General features: G+C 41.9%; 1 protein-coding gene across 3 annotated transcripts in view; it reads left to right on the plus strand.

The window, feature by feature from the left end:
• The first annotated feature begins 2,496 nt into the window (after positions 1-2,496).
• Positions 2,497-13,481, plus strand: part of LOC122770738 (zinc finger protein Aiolos-like) — a 19,792-nt gene continuing 8,807 nt past the window's right edge. The window contains exons 1-7 of one of the 3 annotated variants that reach the window (XM_044027812.1): positions 2,497-2,558; positions 3,033-3,085; positions 3,706-3,777; positions 7,707-8,099; positions 9,931-10,098; positions 10,449-10,550; positions 12,197-12,307. In XM_044027812.1, the coding sequence (XP_043883747.1) occupies positions 3,043-3,085; positions 3,706-3,777; positions 7,707-8,099; positions 9,931-10,098; positions 10,449-10,550; positions 12,197-12,307 (889 nt within the window). In that variant the 5' untranslated portion in view covers positions 2,497-2,558; positions 3,033-3,042. Of the gene's footprint in view, positions 2,559-2,804; positions 2,883-3,032; positions 3,086-3,705; positions 3,778-7,706; positions 8,100-9,930; positions 10,099-10,448; positions 10,551-12,196; positions 12,308-13,481 lie in introns of those variants that run through there. The other 2 variants (XM_044027814.1, XM_044027813.1) reach the window with 2 other exon arrangements.

Here is a 13,481-nt window from a genome sequence, read left to right on the forward strand (position 1 = left end):
GCAGATGTGCAGATGTTCAGATATTTAGATGTTCACATATTCAGATGTTCAGATGTGCAGATGTGCTGATGTTCAGATGTGCGGATATTCAGATGTTCAGATGTGCAGATGTTCAGATGTTCAGATGTGCAGATGTGCTGATGTTCACATATTCAGATGTTCAGATATTCAGATGTTCAGATGTGCAGATGTGCTGATGTTCAGATATTCAGATATTCAGATGTTCAGATGTGCTGATGTTCAGATATTCAGATGTTCACATGTTCAGATGTGCTGATGTTCAGATATTCAGATGTTCAGATGTGCAGATGTGCTGATGTTCAGATGTTCACATATTCAGATGTTCACATATTCAGATGTTCAGATGTGCTGATGTGCTGATGTTCAGATGTTCACATATTCAGATGTTCACATATTCAGATGTGCTGATGTTCAGATGTTCACATATTCAGATGTGCAGATATTCATATGTTCAGATATTTAGATGTTCAGATATTCAGATGTGCAGCCTGTGAGGTTTAGAATCATGGCTTTTATTGGTCAACATCTCTCTCTCTCTCTTTTTTCTTTTTCTTTTTTTCCCTCCGTTCCTTTGCCTCCGTTTTACCATGGAAACCCAGCATGCATTGTAAAGCCTTTGTGTGCTTTCTCTTTGCTTTTTCCAGGCTGGTGGCTGGTTGCCATAGGCGGGCTGTGAGCAGCAGCTGGGCCTTACTGGGCTGTGCACCACTCAGGTGGGTGTTGTAGTCAGTTGCACCCAGATTCCTCACCCCTTCATTGCCTGGTCAAACATGAAGAACCGTTACAGTTACCAGTGGTTTACACATGTTTTTCTCAGCCTCAGATCCCACATCCATATGAGTCTGATTAAGTCCAATTTATTATCCCATCTGAGGGAAGTTGGGTCGCAGCCAGGTGTTAAAACACATGTGTAAACCATCGTGAACACAACGTTAGGAACGAATACCTGACAGATGACAAGGAAAAACACACAGAGTCACCATGTGAGGAAACCTTTGTGCAAATTCAGCGAGTTAAAGGTCCTCGTGTAACATTTAGGACTTTTCTCTTCTCATAAATTATATAAACATGAACCGTATTAGGCTTTTGTAGTCCTAGAATAAACCTTTTATTACTTTGGAGGGGCCTTGCTTTACAGAAGCCCAAACAGACAGACAGTCAGAACATTTGCATTTTGAAGCTTTCAACACAAATAAGGTCGAGGTTGAGCGGGAACCCTGCTTCTAAATTGAGTCCCTTAAAGAATCTACATGTAAATTATTGTAACTGCAACATTTAGTGCTAAAAACGAGGAGCTGCACTGGGTATACCATGGTTACAGCATGTTCATGCACATACAGTCGATAACTCTGGATTATCTACTGTAAAAGTGTGTTTAGAGTCATCAGAGACACATACACAACAATAATATCAATGTTATTTTCCTTTGAATGTTTTCTGACAAGGTTTATGAGAGAGAGAGAGAGAAATTGTGAAAATGATCCACAGCAGAATCTGTTTTCAAAGTCCTCTGCGGCCTCAGGGCTCGTACACACACACGTTCTTTATCCTATCAGCATTTTATCCACATGGAAAATGAGTCTCAGAGTGGAAAAATGTCAAACCATCACTGTTTTCATACAGAACAGTGGTTGTGATTATTAGACTTACTGTTTGTTTCAACATCTCAATCTCCCCTGGCATCAACGAGGATGTTTTCTCTTTTTTCTTTTCTAATTACTAATAGAGATTGTTGTGAGTGATCAGCAGTTTATGAAAACTGTGACTGTGAGTTTTTATCGACTGGCTTCGATGGCATCAGTGAGAACGTGAGACTCATGCGCGCTCCTCAATGTCATTTACGTTAGTGACACCATCATCACCTACGTTAAAATACAGCGGCGTCAAAAGTCCGAGCAAAGGATGCAGATTTATACCCATTCTGTAAAAGCTGAATTTACTGGCCGTTGTCATTTTATGACAAAGTGCAATAAGTTCTAAACCTTATTAACCTATAACTTTAAATGTAAATACAGTTTACAGTAAAATAAACAAAACACATTACAAATTGTTTTTCAAATTAAAACCTGTGCACGTGCAGGATGAAGAGTAACCGGAGCTCGTGTTAACACGACCAAATACAAACAGTTGTTGTCTTGCCTCAGTATGAGAGGAGCGTTATAGTTGGGCCACAAGATGGCGTAATAGCTCCTTAAATGGAAACCAGTCAGGAACCATGAGAACAGCCTGAAATGATGTTAAACCATCACAAACACAGTTTCACTTAAAAACATAAATAATGAAAATCGTGAAATAAAAACATTTTTAAAAGGTTTGATCATAAATGTGTATGAACAGAGTCAGGATTGATTCAGAACACTCGTCTTTGCTCCACCTTCACAGCAGGTTCCTGTTTCTTTAAGGGATCGCTCCAAAATTCACCGCCGTGACGTCGCATATTCCATATTCAGAGAAAGTCCCGTGGCGGCGTGTGGTGTGGGATCTCCTGCTGTCAGAGCGCGTTTCTCCTGCAGGTGCTGAGCAAACAAAAAGAGCAGGTAAGACTTCATCATTCCTCAAATGAAAACCAAAAAAGTCGAATAACATGAGGAAAGTTAGTAACTCTACACTTACTGTAAGTTTGAAGTGGTTCAAGGCTTTTAAACCGGCGTTAAATGTCTATTTTCTTTGAATTGTCTTTAGCTCTTTTATATTCAGCCCCCATCTACAGACCTGACAGGAAATACAGGGCTTGCAGTGAACAGCAGGTCTTTCTCATCAGGCTAAATGTAGACGCACGGTCGATCAACCGTGCGCTTTTACCAATGTGTCTTTTTTAGAAACGGCGTCCGAGCAGCAGGAAAAGTGAGTGTTTCTTCACAGTAAGTCAGCGTTTGAATAGAGACGTTAGACGAGTTCTATCAGTCTCCATGTGTGGAGCAGAGTTTCCACATCATGAATGTGTACAGGAAATCCTCTGTAAACACGCCGTGTGACATTTTACAAATTTAAAAGATAACTTCTCTCCACAGAGCTGCTTTCATGATGGACGCGGACAACAAACACCCAGAGGAAGATGGCACGGGTGAGTGTCTGATTCCAGGCCGTTCTGCCCGAGCACACGCAACTGCAGCGTGTAAAGCTGAGTTTTTCATCTATGATTCAAAGGATTATTATTACAAATTCTTTCAAAAACTCACTGAAACGACATTTTTTGTTTGACTTTTTGATGACGTGTTTTAATAATATTTAATATTTACTTTATATATAGTTAGTGTTGAAAATACTGTATTTAACAGGGAGTGTTGTGACCAATACTGATACCGATATCATGACCTCGAATATGTACCGATACCGATATCAGCCCCATGCATTTACCACCTGGGTATTTTCCACAGTTTCAAAGACATAATTCTACAACTGTGGAACAGATATTCTGTTCATATAAAGAAGAAATGACCAATAACATGACCAATACTAAGTTTATCAGAATAATCAGAATAATTGCAGCACAGTGGAGACGTTAGAAACAAAAAAGGAAATCATCATCACCAAGCATCACCTCTGATCTCATTTTTATTTGTATTAATGTGTTTCTGTGTTTTCATGTCAAGCACTTTGTGTTACATTGTATGTGCACGAAAAGTGGAAAACTAAGTTTCATTGATTTCATTTGATTAAATATTCTGTGTGTCGCATTTCCAGACGTTTGCAGTGATGCTGCAGATATGAAGACACAGGAGGAAGAAGAAGAGAACGCACTGCACTTAACTGCAGGTAGGGTTATTCCATGCAGGACTTCACACACACACACACACACACACACATATTCTTCAATTGCATGTTTCATTAGGAAAAGATCAAAGTTAATCTGTTCATTATTTTCATCAGATGTTTGATCCAGAAAATGTAGATAAATGTTTCCAAAACTTTAAATTTGATTATTTTCTTTAACACAAACCAAAATGATTCATTGTGACATTTAAGAAACTAAAAAAATTCTGATTTAATTATTAAAAAAAACACTCAAAACAATGAATCAATCACCAGAATAGTTGTCATTGATTAAAACTCGTTACAGGCCTGTCATGTCAAATAATCATTTTCAGCGTGGTTCTATTTATGTGGAAGGTTTCACATATACTTACTGGCCACTTTATTAGGTACACTGGGCAGGAGTGGCACCCAGTGTGATGGAAGCGTAGCTGTAGCTCATCTGATTCCAGATTCAAAATATTGTGCATTCAGAGATGATCTTCATCAGGTGATTGTTTGAGTTACTGTTGCTTTTCCCCTCATCTCCAAAAGGCTGCTCATTCTCGATATTTTCTCTTTTTTGAACAATTCTCTGTAAACACTAGAGACTTTTGTGGGTGGAAATGAACAGCAGAGCGGCAGTCTCTGAAAACCATGTCACCTTTAAAGTCCCTTCAATCACATTTCCATTCTTTGAAATTCAGCAGGTCGTCTTGACCATGTCTACATGTCTGAATGCATCGAGTTGATGTTAACTGGTGTACCTAATAAAGTGACTGGTGAATGTTGAGCTGTGCCATTTCCAGTGCTTGTCTTCTGACATTTGCATGAACGTTAGCACCAGTCGTTACTTTCTTATTTCATGCTGGGATCATTTGAACCAGGGGTTCTCAAACCTTTTATACCAAGCTGATCTCTCACTAACATCATCACCAACGTTAAATACAGTGAAGGCACATTTATTCACAATAAGATCATTTGCTCTCTCATGGTCCTCCTCTTCCTCACATACATACTTCACACACTGGTACAGTGACATTAGCTTCAGATGGAGCGAGAGATAAAGAGACTAATGATTATAATTAAGTAAATGTTGATATTTGATTCCTCAGCTCCACTGCAGTAGAACAGGATTTCTGATTTTCTTCCAAGTACCACCACAGGAAGCTCACGTACCACCGGTGGTACACGCACCACAGGTTGAGAACCGTGGCTCTAAACCCTTTATTTGAAAGGAGACTGAAGTACTGGTGGACATGTCTTCAGTGTTTTCCCTCACAGCGACCTGTCGTCCACGATCACTCGTCTCTGTTTTCTGTTCAATGTTGTTGTTGTTGTTGTTGTTGTTGTTGTTGTTGTTGTTGGGATGGCTGATGACTGGCTGTGCTTCTTCTGCTGGGTTTTACCCTGTGAAGCACTTTGAGTCCCATTGGTTTGTTGTATGTACATATATGTATATGTGTATATACACATATATGTATATGTGTATATATACATATATGTATATGTGTATACATATATGTATATATACACATATACATGTGTGTGTATATATATATATAAATATATATACACACATGTATATGTGTATATATACATATATACACATATATGTGTATATATATACATATAGACATATGTGTGTATATATACACATATACATATATATATATATATATATGTACATATACATATGTGTGTGTGTATATATATGTATACACATATGTATATGTGTATACATATACATATGTCTATATGTATATGTATACACATATATGTATATGTGTATATATATACATATAGACGTATGTGTGTATATATACACATATACATATGTGTATACATATATATACACACACACATGTATATGTACATATATACATATATATATATATATATATGTATATATATATATACATATACATGTGTGTTTTTGCTCCTCACTGCAGTGTCATCACGTTCTCTGTGATAAAACTCATAGAGCATTTGTACATGTTGAGCATTTCCTCCACATCGAGCAGTGACATTTCACACACAGCTCAACTGTGACCACCTTGTTTAACGCGAGACATCTTGTGAGTGGAAATGGTTTCAGAAACATGGTGTGACAGGACAGCTTTCCTATTTATTTTCTGACTGCTACCACTGAGCCCCCGCTGGGTTCACTTCCTAAAGCCGCGTTGTGCGTGTGCTGCACAGCCTGCGGTTCACTGCTCTGAGACCCTGGACTCTATATCAGGCTTCTCTGAGCTCAGTGCAAAGTTTCCATAGCACCTCTGAGCGCGTTCCACAATACAAGACGCTGCTCTTCAGCTCATCACCAGTCACCGCCGTGACCACAGTGTGGTTTCTGGATGGAGCTGCGTATACGACGGCGTTGGTTGACGCTAACGCGAGTGGCGAGGTGAGAGGTCCTGCACACCAGGCCTCAGGACTGTTGCATGTCAGCACATGAGCTGCTGAGAAATGTGCTGTGCAGCGTTTGACTGACACTTGGTTCTGACTCATTTGTTCAGTCATTAAACTGTTGAGAAAAGCTGCCGATGCAGATAAAGGCTGTGTTTTTGTAACAAACGCCATCAACTCTCAATCTGAAATCTTCTTTTTAAAGCAGATGGAGAATCTGCGTGTGCCTGAGGCGCCTGCTGCTTCTCTCTCCTGGCCTGGTTTTACTTTTCAGAGGAAATGCCTTCCCCTTATCTGAAGCGCACATCTTCTGAATCTATCTGTGACACTGGCCCAAATGAAGCCACCTACAGAGATGAACTAGTGCTAATATCAAACTGTCGACTATTAATATAAATGTAGAAGTGACAGTGTGGAGTGAATGAACTCATTTAGCCCCTTATTTGGAAGTGAGTCAAATCCAGATTTGACTAAAGAGGCTTAAACTTTATTGTCAGTGTTGACTCTCAGGTATTCAGTGTCATGTCAACAGATAATCAGTTGACACTCATTCATATCAACGGTTCTCAACAGTTTTTCATTTCAAATGACTCATTTGAACGACTCATGAGAGCGTGTAGTCGGATAATAAGATTTAATGTTTGACTGCAGCGTTACTCCTCCGAGTGTCAGGGAACTACGGTGGCCTTCGTTTACCAAAAAGGATGTCCGTCTTTTTTATGTAAATATTACTACATGACAAAGTTATTCACATCTCCTCGAGCCGGACACACACACACACAAACAAACAAACAAACAAACAAACAAACAAACGTGATTGTTGTTGTTGTCTGTGATGCCGTCTCTGCTGCCTCACTGCGGCGTAAAGCTAACAGCTAAGCTAACAGGTGCCTCGTGCCACTTGTCTTGATGCTTATAGAAGATTATATCGTCTTCTATTTCTGATGTGGATCTACGGTCAGGCTGCAATCAGAGCGCCCCCTGCTGGACCACTTGTTAGCTACTTCAGGTGCTGCGATGCACTTCAAGGCTGTATTTAGGGCGAAATTTCCCAAAACTTGGTGGGAAGATGTTATCGACCAAGACAAACAATAAAAGTCGACCCTAACCATGGCCTCAACTCAACAGGAAGTCGGCCATTTTGAACTGTGGCGTCCATTTTGGCCATTTGCACCCTACACAAATGAGTTTGACACATCAAAGGCGAACAGCGTTTGATGTGTGAGTTCAGGGAAGTGCTGCACTCCCCAGAAACTGGCATGGGTTTCAAATGTTCAAGGTTGAACAGGTATTTAAATTGTCTGTAAACATGGGGGCACAAAATGGCGGCGTTTGTGAAGCAAGGGCCTTTGCCCAAAGTGCATACAACAGGCTGATTCTAAGGCTGTGAAAAGCAAACCATTGAGTTTCTGCCAGTGAAACCTGCCTAACAGTCTGCACTGCATCACTACGCCCCCATCTTTGAACTGATGTTTCACTACAGTCGGGATCAGTATTTCTTTCATCAAATGCCTCTGCTTTCTCTTTGCTTCCTCTCTGCCTAGGTGTGATAAAGACTGAGGCAGAGGAAATGGAAGATACCGAGCCGTATCTCAAGGCTGAAAAAGAAAAAGAAGAAGCAGAGGGAGTCAGCGAGGACGGGATGGAGGAAGGGTTCGATGAGGACGACGATGAGGACAGGGACGGGGAAGGGGACGAAGAGGGAGATACCCTGAATGAGCCACAGGACCTGTCTCTAGTGGACTACTCTCGGTACGACAGTGTGGCGCCGCCAGACGCCCACACTGCAGCAGAGGCAGCAGAGGCAGCAGAGGGGACGTACGCGTCTGAAGCCGCGGGGCCCCGCATTCAGGCTCCAGGCAAACTCAGCTGTGACATCTGTGGCCTGTCATGCGTCAGCATCAACGTACTGCTCGTGCACAAACGCAGCCACACGGGTGAGCGCAGGAACACACGCGACCTCAAACACAACACTTGTGCAATGATTACGCTGCTGATAACGTTTGAAGATAGTGCTCACATTAACGAGGTCAGATGGAGCGTTTGATTGGGTCTGAATGTCATTCATGACGCACATGTCCTCACCAGTGCCACAGCACCGGGTCATGAAATTATCAAGCAAGTGTTTACAGACCGGATTTATGCTCTTCTCAGAAGAACTGGATTATTTATGCATGCCAGTGCATTTCCTTTAAGCTACAGTGTGACTGAAGAAAAAGAGCTGCAACCAACCGTTATTTTCTCGATTCATCGATTAATCAAACCTGGAAATGATGATGTTTTGTCCACAAACCAAAACGATTCACTTTTAATGATTTCTTTGTTCTCCAGTGCAAAGAAACAAAGAAAATACTCACATTTGAGAAACTTTGAACCGATTCATCGATTATCAAAGTAGTTGTCGATTAATTTAGTCATCGATTCATAATCGATTCATCGATGAATTGTTTCAGCTCTAGACACATTGTGATGTTGGTTGCAATATACAGTTAGCTGCAGATACAGTATGTTTGACTTCCATTCATTTACACGGCCTAAACAAAGCGTTGTCCCTCACATGAAACATGACCATCTAACCTTATTACCCTAAAAGGTTCTTTATATAGCACATTTCAACAAGAGCAACAACAGCAGCATTAAAGATATAAAGGCATAAATAATAAAACACAACAAACACATTTAAATAGAGAGGTAAAAGAAAGGGGGGAGTGAAAGGAAATTAAAAGAGACATTAGGACCAGGTTTTTGTCTCCTACAGGTATTACCACGAAACAGTACCTTATATTTTAGTGTATGGATGAAGATAGAAATAGACAAACAGAATCACATTGATAGTGGATAGTGAATGTTGAGGTGAAACACAACGGACTCTTTGCTGAAGAGTGGAGCAGAATTACAGACGATGAAAGCCGACAGGCTGTGTTTTGGAAATGGGAAGTCAACAGCGCAATGTGCTTGTTATTTGTGTGGTTTCAGTCGTGAGAACTTGGTTTTTTTAGGTTTCTGGCAATTGATGTCGATGTTGTCTTGTTCCCTTTTCAGCGGTGGTGAATGATGCAGGTTTTTTGTGTTTTTTTGCAATTCACAGTCAGTCGCACAACTAAAAACGTCTAGCGTTGTATAATTCCTCATATATTTCAGCCATGACAGTATTTCTGTTCAAAGTTGCCTCAAATTACTGCTGGAAATGATCAGCTTTAGAGCATGAGACAACTCATTGCTATTTCCTTTACCTCTCGTGGACATACTTCAAATATTAAACTAAATATAAACTTCTAACATTGTAGACTGCAGCTGCTTCTTATACACTTTGTTTACAGGTGTTTATGTATTACAGTCAATGCAGTCCAAAAATAAAGAATGAGCCGTCCTACTGTAGACACTATATATACATATCTATTTATAGATATATATATATATATATAATTCAAAATGATATTAGGTGTTACAGATATTAAAGCCGTCAATGAGTTGCTTCTTAATGCAAAATGTTGTTGTTTGTTTGTGAAATATGTTATATTATATATATATATACATGTATATAATATAATATAATATAATAATATTCATATGTACTGTATATATAGATTGTTTGTTTGTGAAATCCTGTTATATTCCATTTCTGATCCTTCAACTTCTTTAAGTTACACACTGAACATTTAAGAAGTGGTATGAATGTGTGACAATTGACGTTATTTTAAATTCATTTGTTTGTGATGATGTTAATGCTGCGTGTGTGTGTGTGTGTGTGTTGTTGTCTTCCTTCAGGCGAGAGGCCGTTCCACTGCTCTCAGTGCGGGGCCTCCTTCACCCAGAAGGGAAACCTGCTTCGCCACATCAAACTACACTCTGGGGAGAAGCCTTTCAAATGCCCCATGTGCAGCTACGCCTGCCGTCGCCGTGACGCTCTGAGCGGGCACCTGCGCACCCATTCTGGTACCACTCACACTGACGTGCACTGTAGCTCTCTGCACCTGTCTTCATGTTGGTTGAATTTCTCGCTGCGTGTGAATCTGAGCATCGTGAGCGCAGTTTTTCCAGTAACACCGGCCGTGCACTCTCATACGGTGACACACGTTACGTATGACATCTTACTCACTCGCCACTGGAAACTTACTCATTCACTTTCAGTTCACTACAAACTAATACAAACTAATATGCACCTCATCACGGCTTTTTTCTTCTGTTTTTTTTTATGAAACCACGAACTTAAGGAAATAATACTCACTGTACATGTTGATGTTTTTAATGTCGATGTGTGTGATTAACTGAAACTGCTGTTGCAGTGGAGAAGCCCTTCAAGTGCACACACTGCAGCCGCAGCTACAAGCAGCGGAGCTCCCTCGAAGAGCACAGAGAACGGTGCCATGTGTACATCCAGAACAAAGGTGAGCGTCACTCGCACTAAACAACATCTTTATCCTCCGTGTGTGTGTGTGTGTGTGTGTGTGTGTGTACAAACATCCATTCACACTCTCAGGCTCTCAGACTCAAAAGGAGCTGTCAGTCACGTTCATGTTTGTATAAAAAACAACCGTTCAGTATTAAAGTTATATCACGATATTCCGTTATGATTTACATTTTACACACTTTCAAAATAATATCATTTCTGATTCAAATGAATGTACAAATATCACAAGCAAACATTTAGGTTGGCGGGCCACATGAGGCCCGCGGGCCGTGAGTTTAAGACCTCTGGTTAAAAGTGTCCATTTACCCTGTGCATGTTTTTGGACGGTGGGAGGAAACACAGAGAGAACATGCTAACTCGGGCTTCGACCTGGTGTTCGACCTGGTGACCTCCTTGCTGTGAGGCAGCAGTGCTCACCACTCGGCCGCCGTGTGACCCACTTTTAAGATTTAATGTAAAAATAAAAAGTACATCTGTGCATTTCTGGAGTAGGTGTTAGATGAGGTTGATTGACGGCGGAGCTTCAGATGTCACATGACTCGGTTTGTTTTCAGCGGCAGGAAAAAGCTTCTGAAATGAAAGGTTTCAAACTAACGTTCAACAAAACTTATTCATGCCAAAAGTAACCCGGCAACCAGGAAGTGAGACAAAGTGAAGATTTGAACTGTATATGCACGCTCACTTCCTGGTTTACATAAGCCACTCCTACTATTTTGTTTAGTTGTTTGTCTGTAACTGTTAGTTCTAGAATCTTCTGGAGGCCTTTTTCATTTTTAGTGATTTAGTGATTTATAATGAACTTATCATTTATATTTAACTTATCATTTATATTTAACTTATCATTTATATTTAACTTATCATTTACAATGAACTTATCATTAATATTTAACTTATCATTTATAATGAACAAGAGCGACAAATCGTCGCAGTTGTAATTTTAAACAAGAGTGACGACCGTAAATGACAGAGAACACACACACAAACGTTACAACATAATCCGACCACTTCACAGCGTCTGCAGCAGATCCTGTTTTTATAGCCTCGTTAAATGAATGAGCTTAATTCTGCAGCGGCGCTGCGAGGACTGTGTCTGCGAGGACCGTGTCTGAGGACCACGTCTGTGAGGACTGTGTCTGAGGACCACGTCTGTGAGGACTGTGTCTGCGAGGACCGTGTCTGCGAGGACCGCGTCTGCGAGGACCGCGTCTGCAGCAGCGGAGGGAAGACAGATACTTGATGTAGGGCAAATGGTTCAGCCTGACACTAACGTACCCGCCTTCTGCGTCTAACCGCTCCGTTCTGGCAGGACACAGACTCTGCTTCTGTGGTTGTTTAAGCTCATGCCTGATGAGGAAGTACATCCTCATCCTGTGGTCTCTCCTCCTCCTGCACTCGAGAAGTCAAAAAGCACCAGGAAGTGAAGTCAAATGCAGCCTCTGATCTCAAATTAATATCTCCTTCCTCCCCCGCGTGCCTCCGCCTCGAGCACTGACGGCTGTTTTGCAATCACAACCACAAAGCCTCACAGATGGACACTGGTTGCTGCTCAGTGCACTTCATTTATTTCTCACCTCCTCACCTCCTCACCTCCTCACCTCCTCACCCTCTCACTCTCTCACACAGAGGACAGCCACGCACCCAGGACTCAGATGGGCACTGAACGTGCACTGCTGCTCGACCGGCTCGCCAGCAACGTGGCCAAGCGGAAGAGCTCCATGCCTCAGAAGTTCACGGGTAAGAGCAGCTGAGGTCACAGACTCACAGACTCACAGACTCACAGACTCAGACTTAGACTTAGACACAGGTCACAGACTCACAGACTCACAGACACAGGTCTCACAGACTCACACTCACAGACACAGGTCACAGACTCAGACTCAGACACAGGTCACAGACTCACACACAGACTCAGACTCACAGACTCACAGACACAGGTCACAGACTCAGAGACTCACAGACTCACAGACTCAGACTCAGAGACTCAGACACTCACAGACTCAACTCACAGACTCAGAGACTCAGACACAGACACAGACTCAGAGACTCACAGACTCAGAGACTTCACAGACTCAGAGACTCAGACACAGGTCACAGACTCACAGACTCAGACACAGGTCACAGACTCAGACTCAGAGACTCAGAGACTCAGACACACTCAGACACAGGGTCACAGACTCACAGACTCACAGACTCAGGTCACAGACACAGGTCACAGACTCAGAGACTCACAGACTCACAGACACAGGTCACAGACTCAGAGACTCAGAGACTCAGACACAGACTCACAGAGACTCACAGACTCAGAGACTCACAGACTCACAGACTCAGACTCACAGACACAGGTCACAGACTCAGAGACTCATAGACTCACAGACTCAGAGACTCACAGACACAGGTCACAGACTCACAGACACAGGTCACAGACTCAGACTCACAGACTCACAGACTCACAGACTCAGAGACACAGGTCACAGACTCAGACTCACAGACTCTCAGAGACTCACAGACTCACAGACTCAGACACAGGTCACAGACTCAGAGACTCACAGACTCACAGACTCAGACTCAAAGACTCAGACACAGACTCACAGACTCTCAGACTCTCAGACTCAGAGACTCACAGACTCAGACACAGGTCACAGACTCAGACACAGGTCACAGACTCAGACAGGTCACAGAGACTCACAGACTCACAGACTCACAGACTCAGAGACTCACAGACTCAGACACAGGTCACAGTCAGACACAGGTCACAGACTCACAGACTCACAGACTCACAGGTCACAGACTCACAGACTCAGAGACTCACAGACTCAGAGACTCAGACACAGCAGGTCAGAGTGAAGCTGCACAATCAGATTTTCACTGATCGTGATTTTTATGACTCATCGTTTATTGAAATCGTAAA

This window comes from Solea senegalensis, linkage group LG6 (genome assembly GCF_019176455.1).
Source record: "Solea senegalensis isolate Sse05_10M linkage group LG6, IFAPA_SoseM_1, whole genome shotgun sequence".
Lineage (NCBI taxonomy): Eukaryota > Metazoa > Chordata > Actinopteri > Pleuronectiformes > Soleidae > Solea > Solea senegalensis.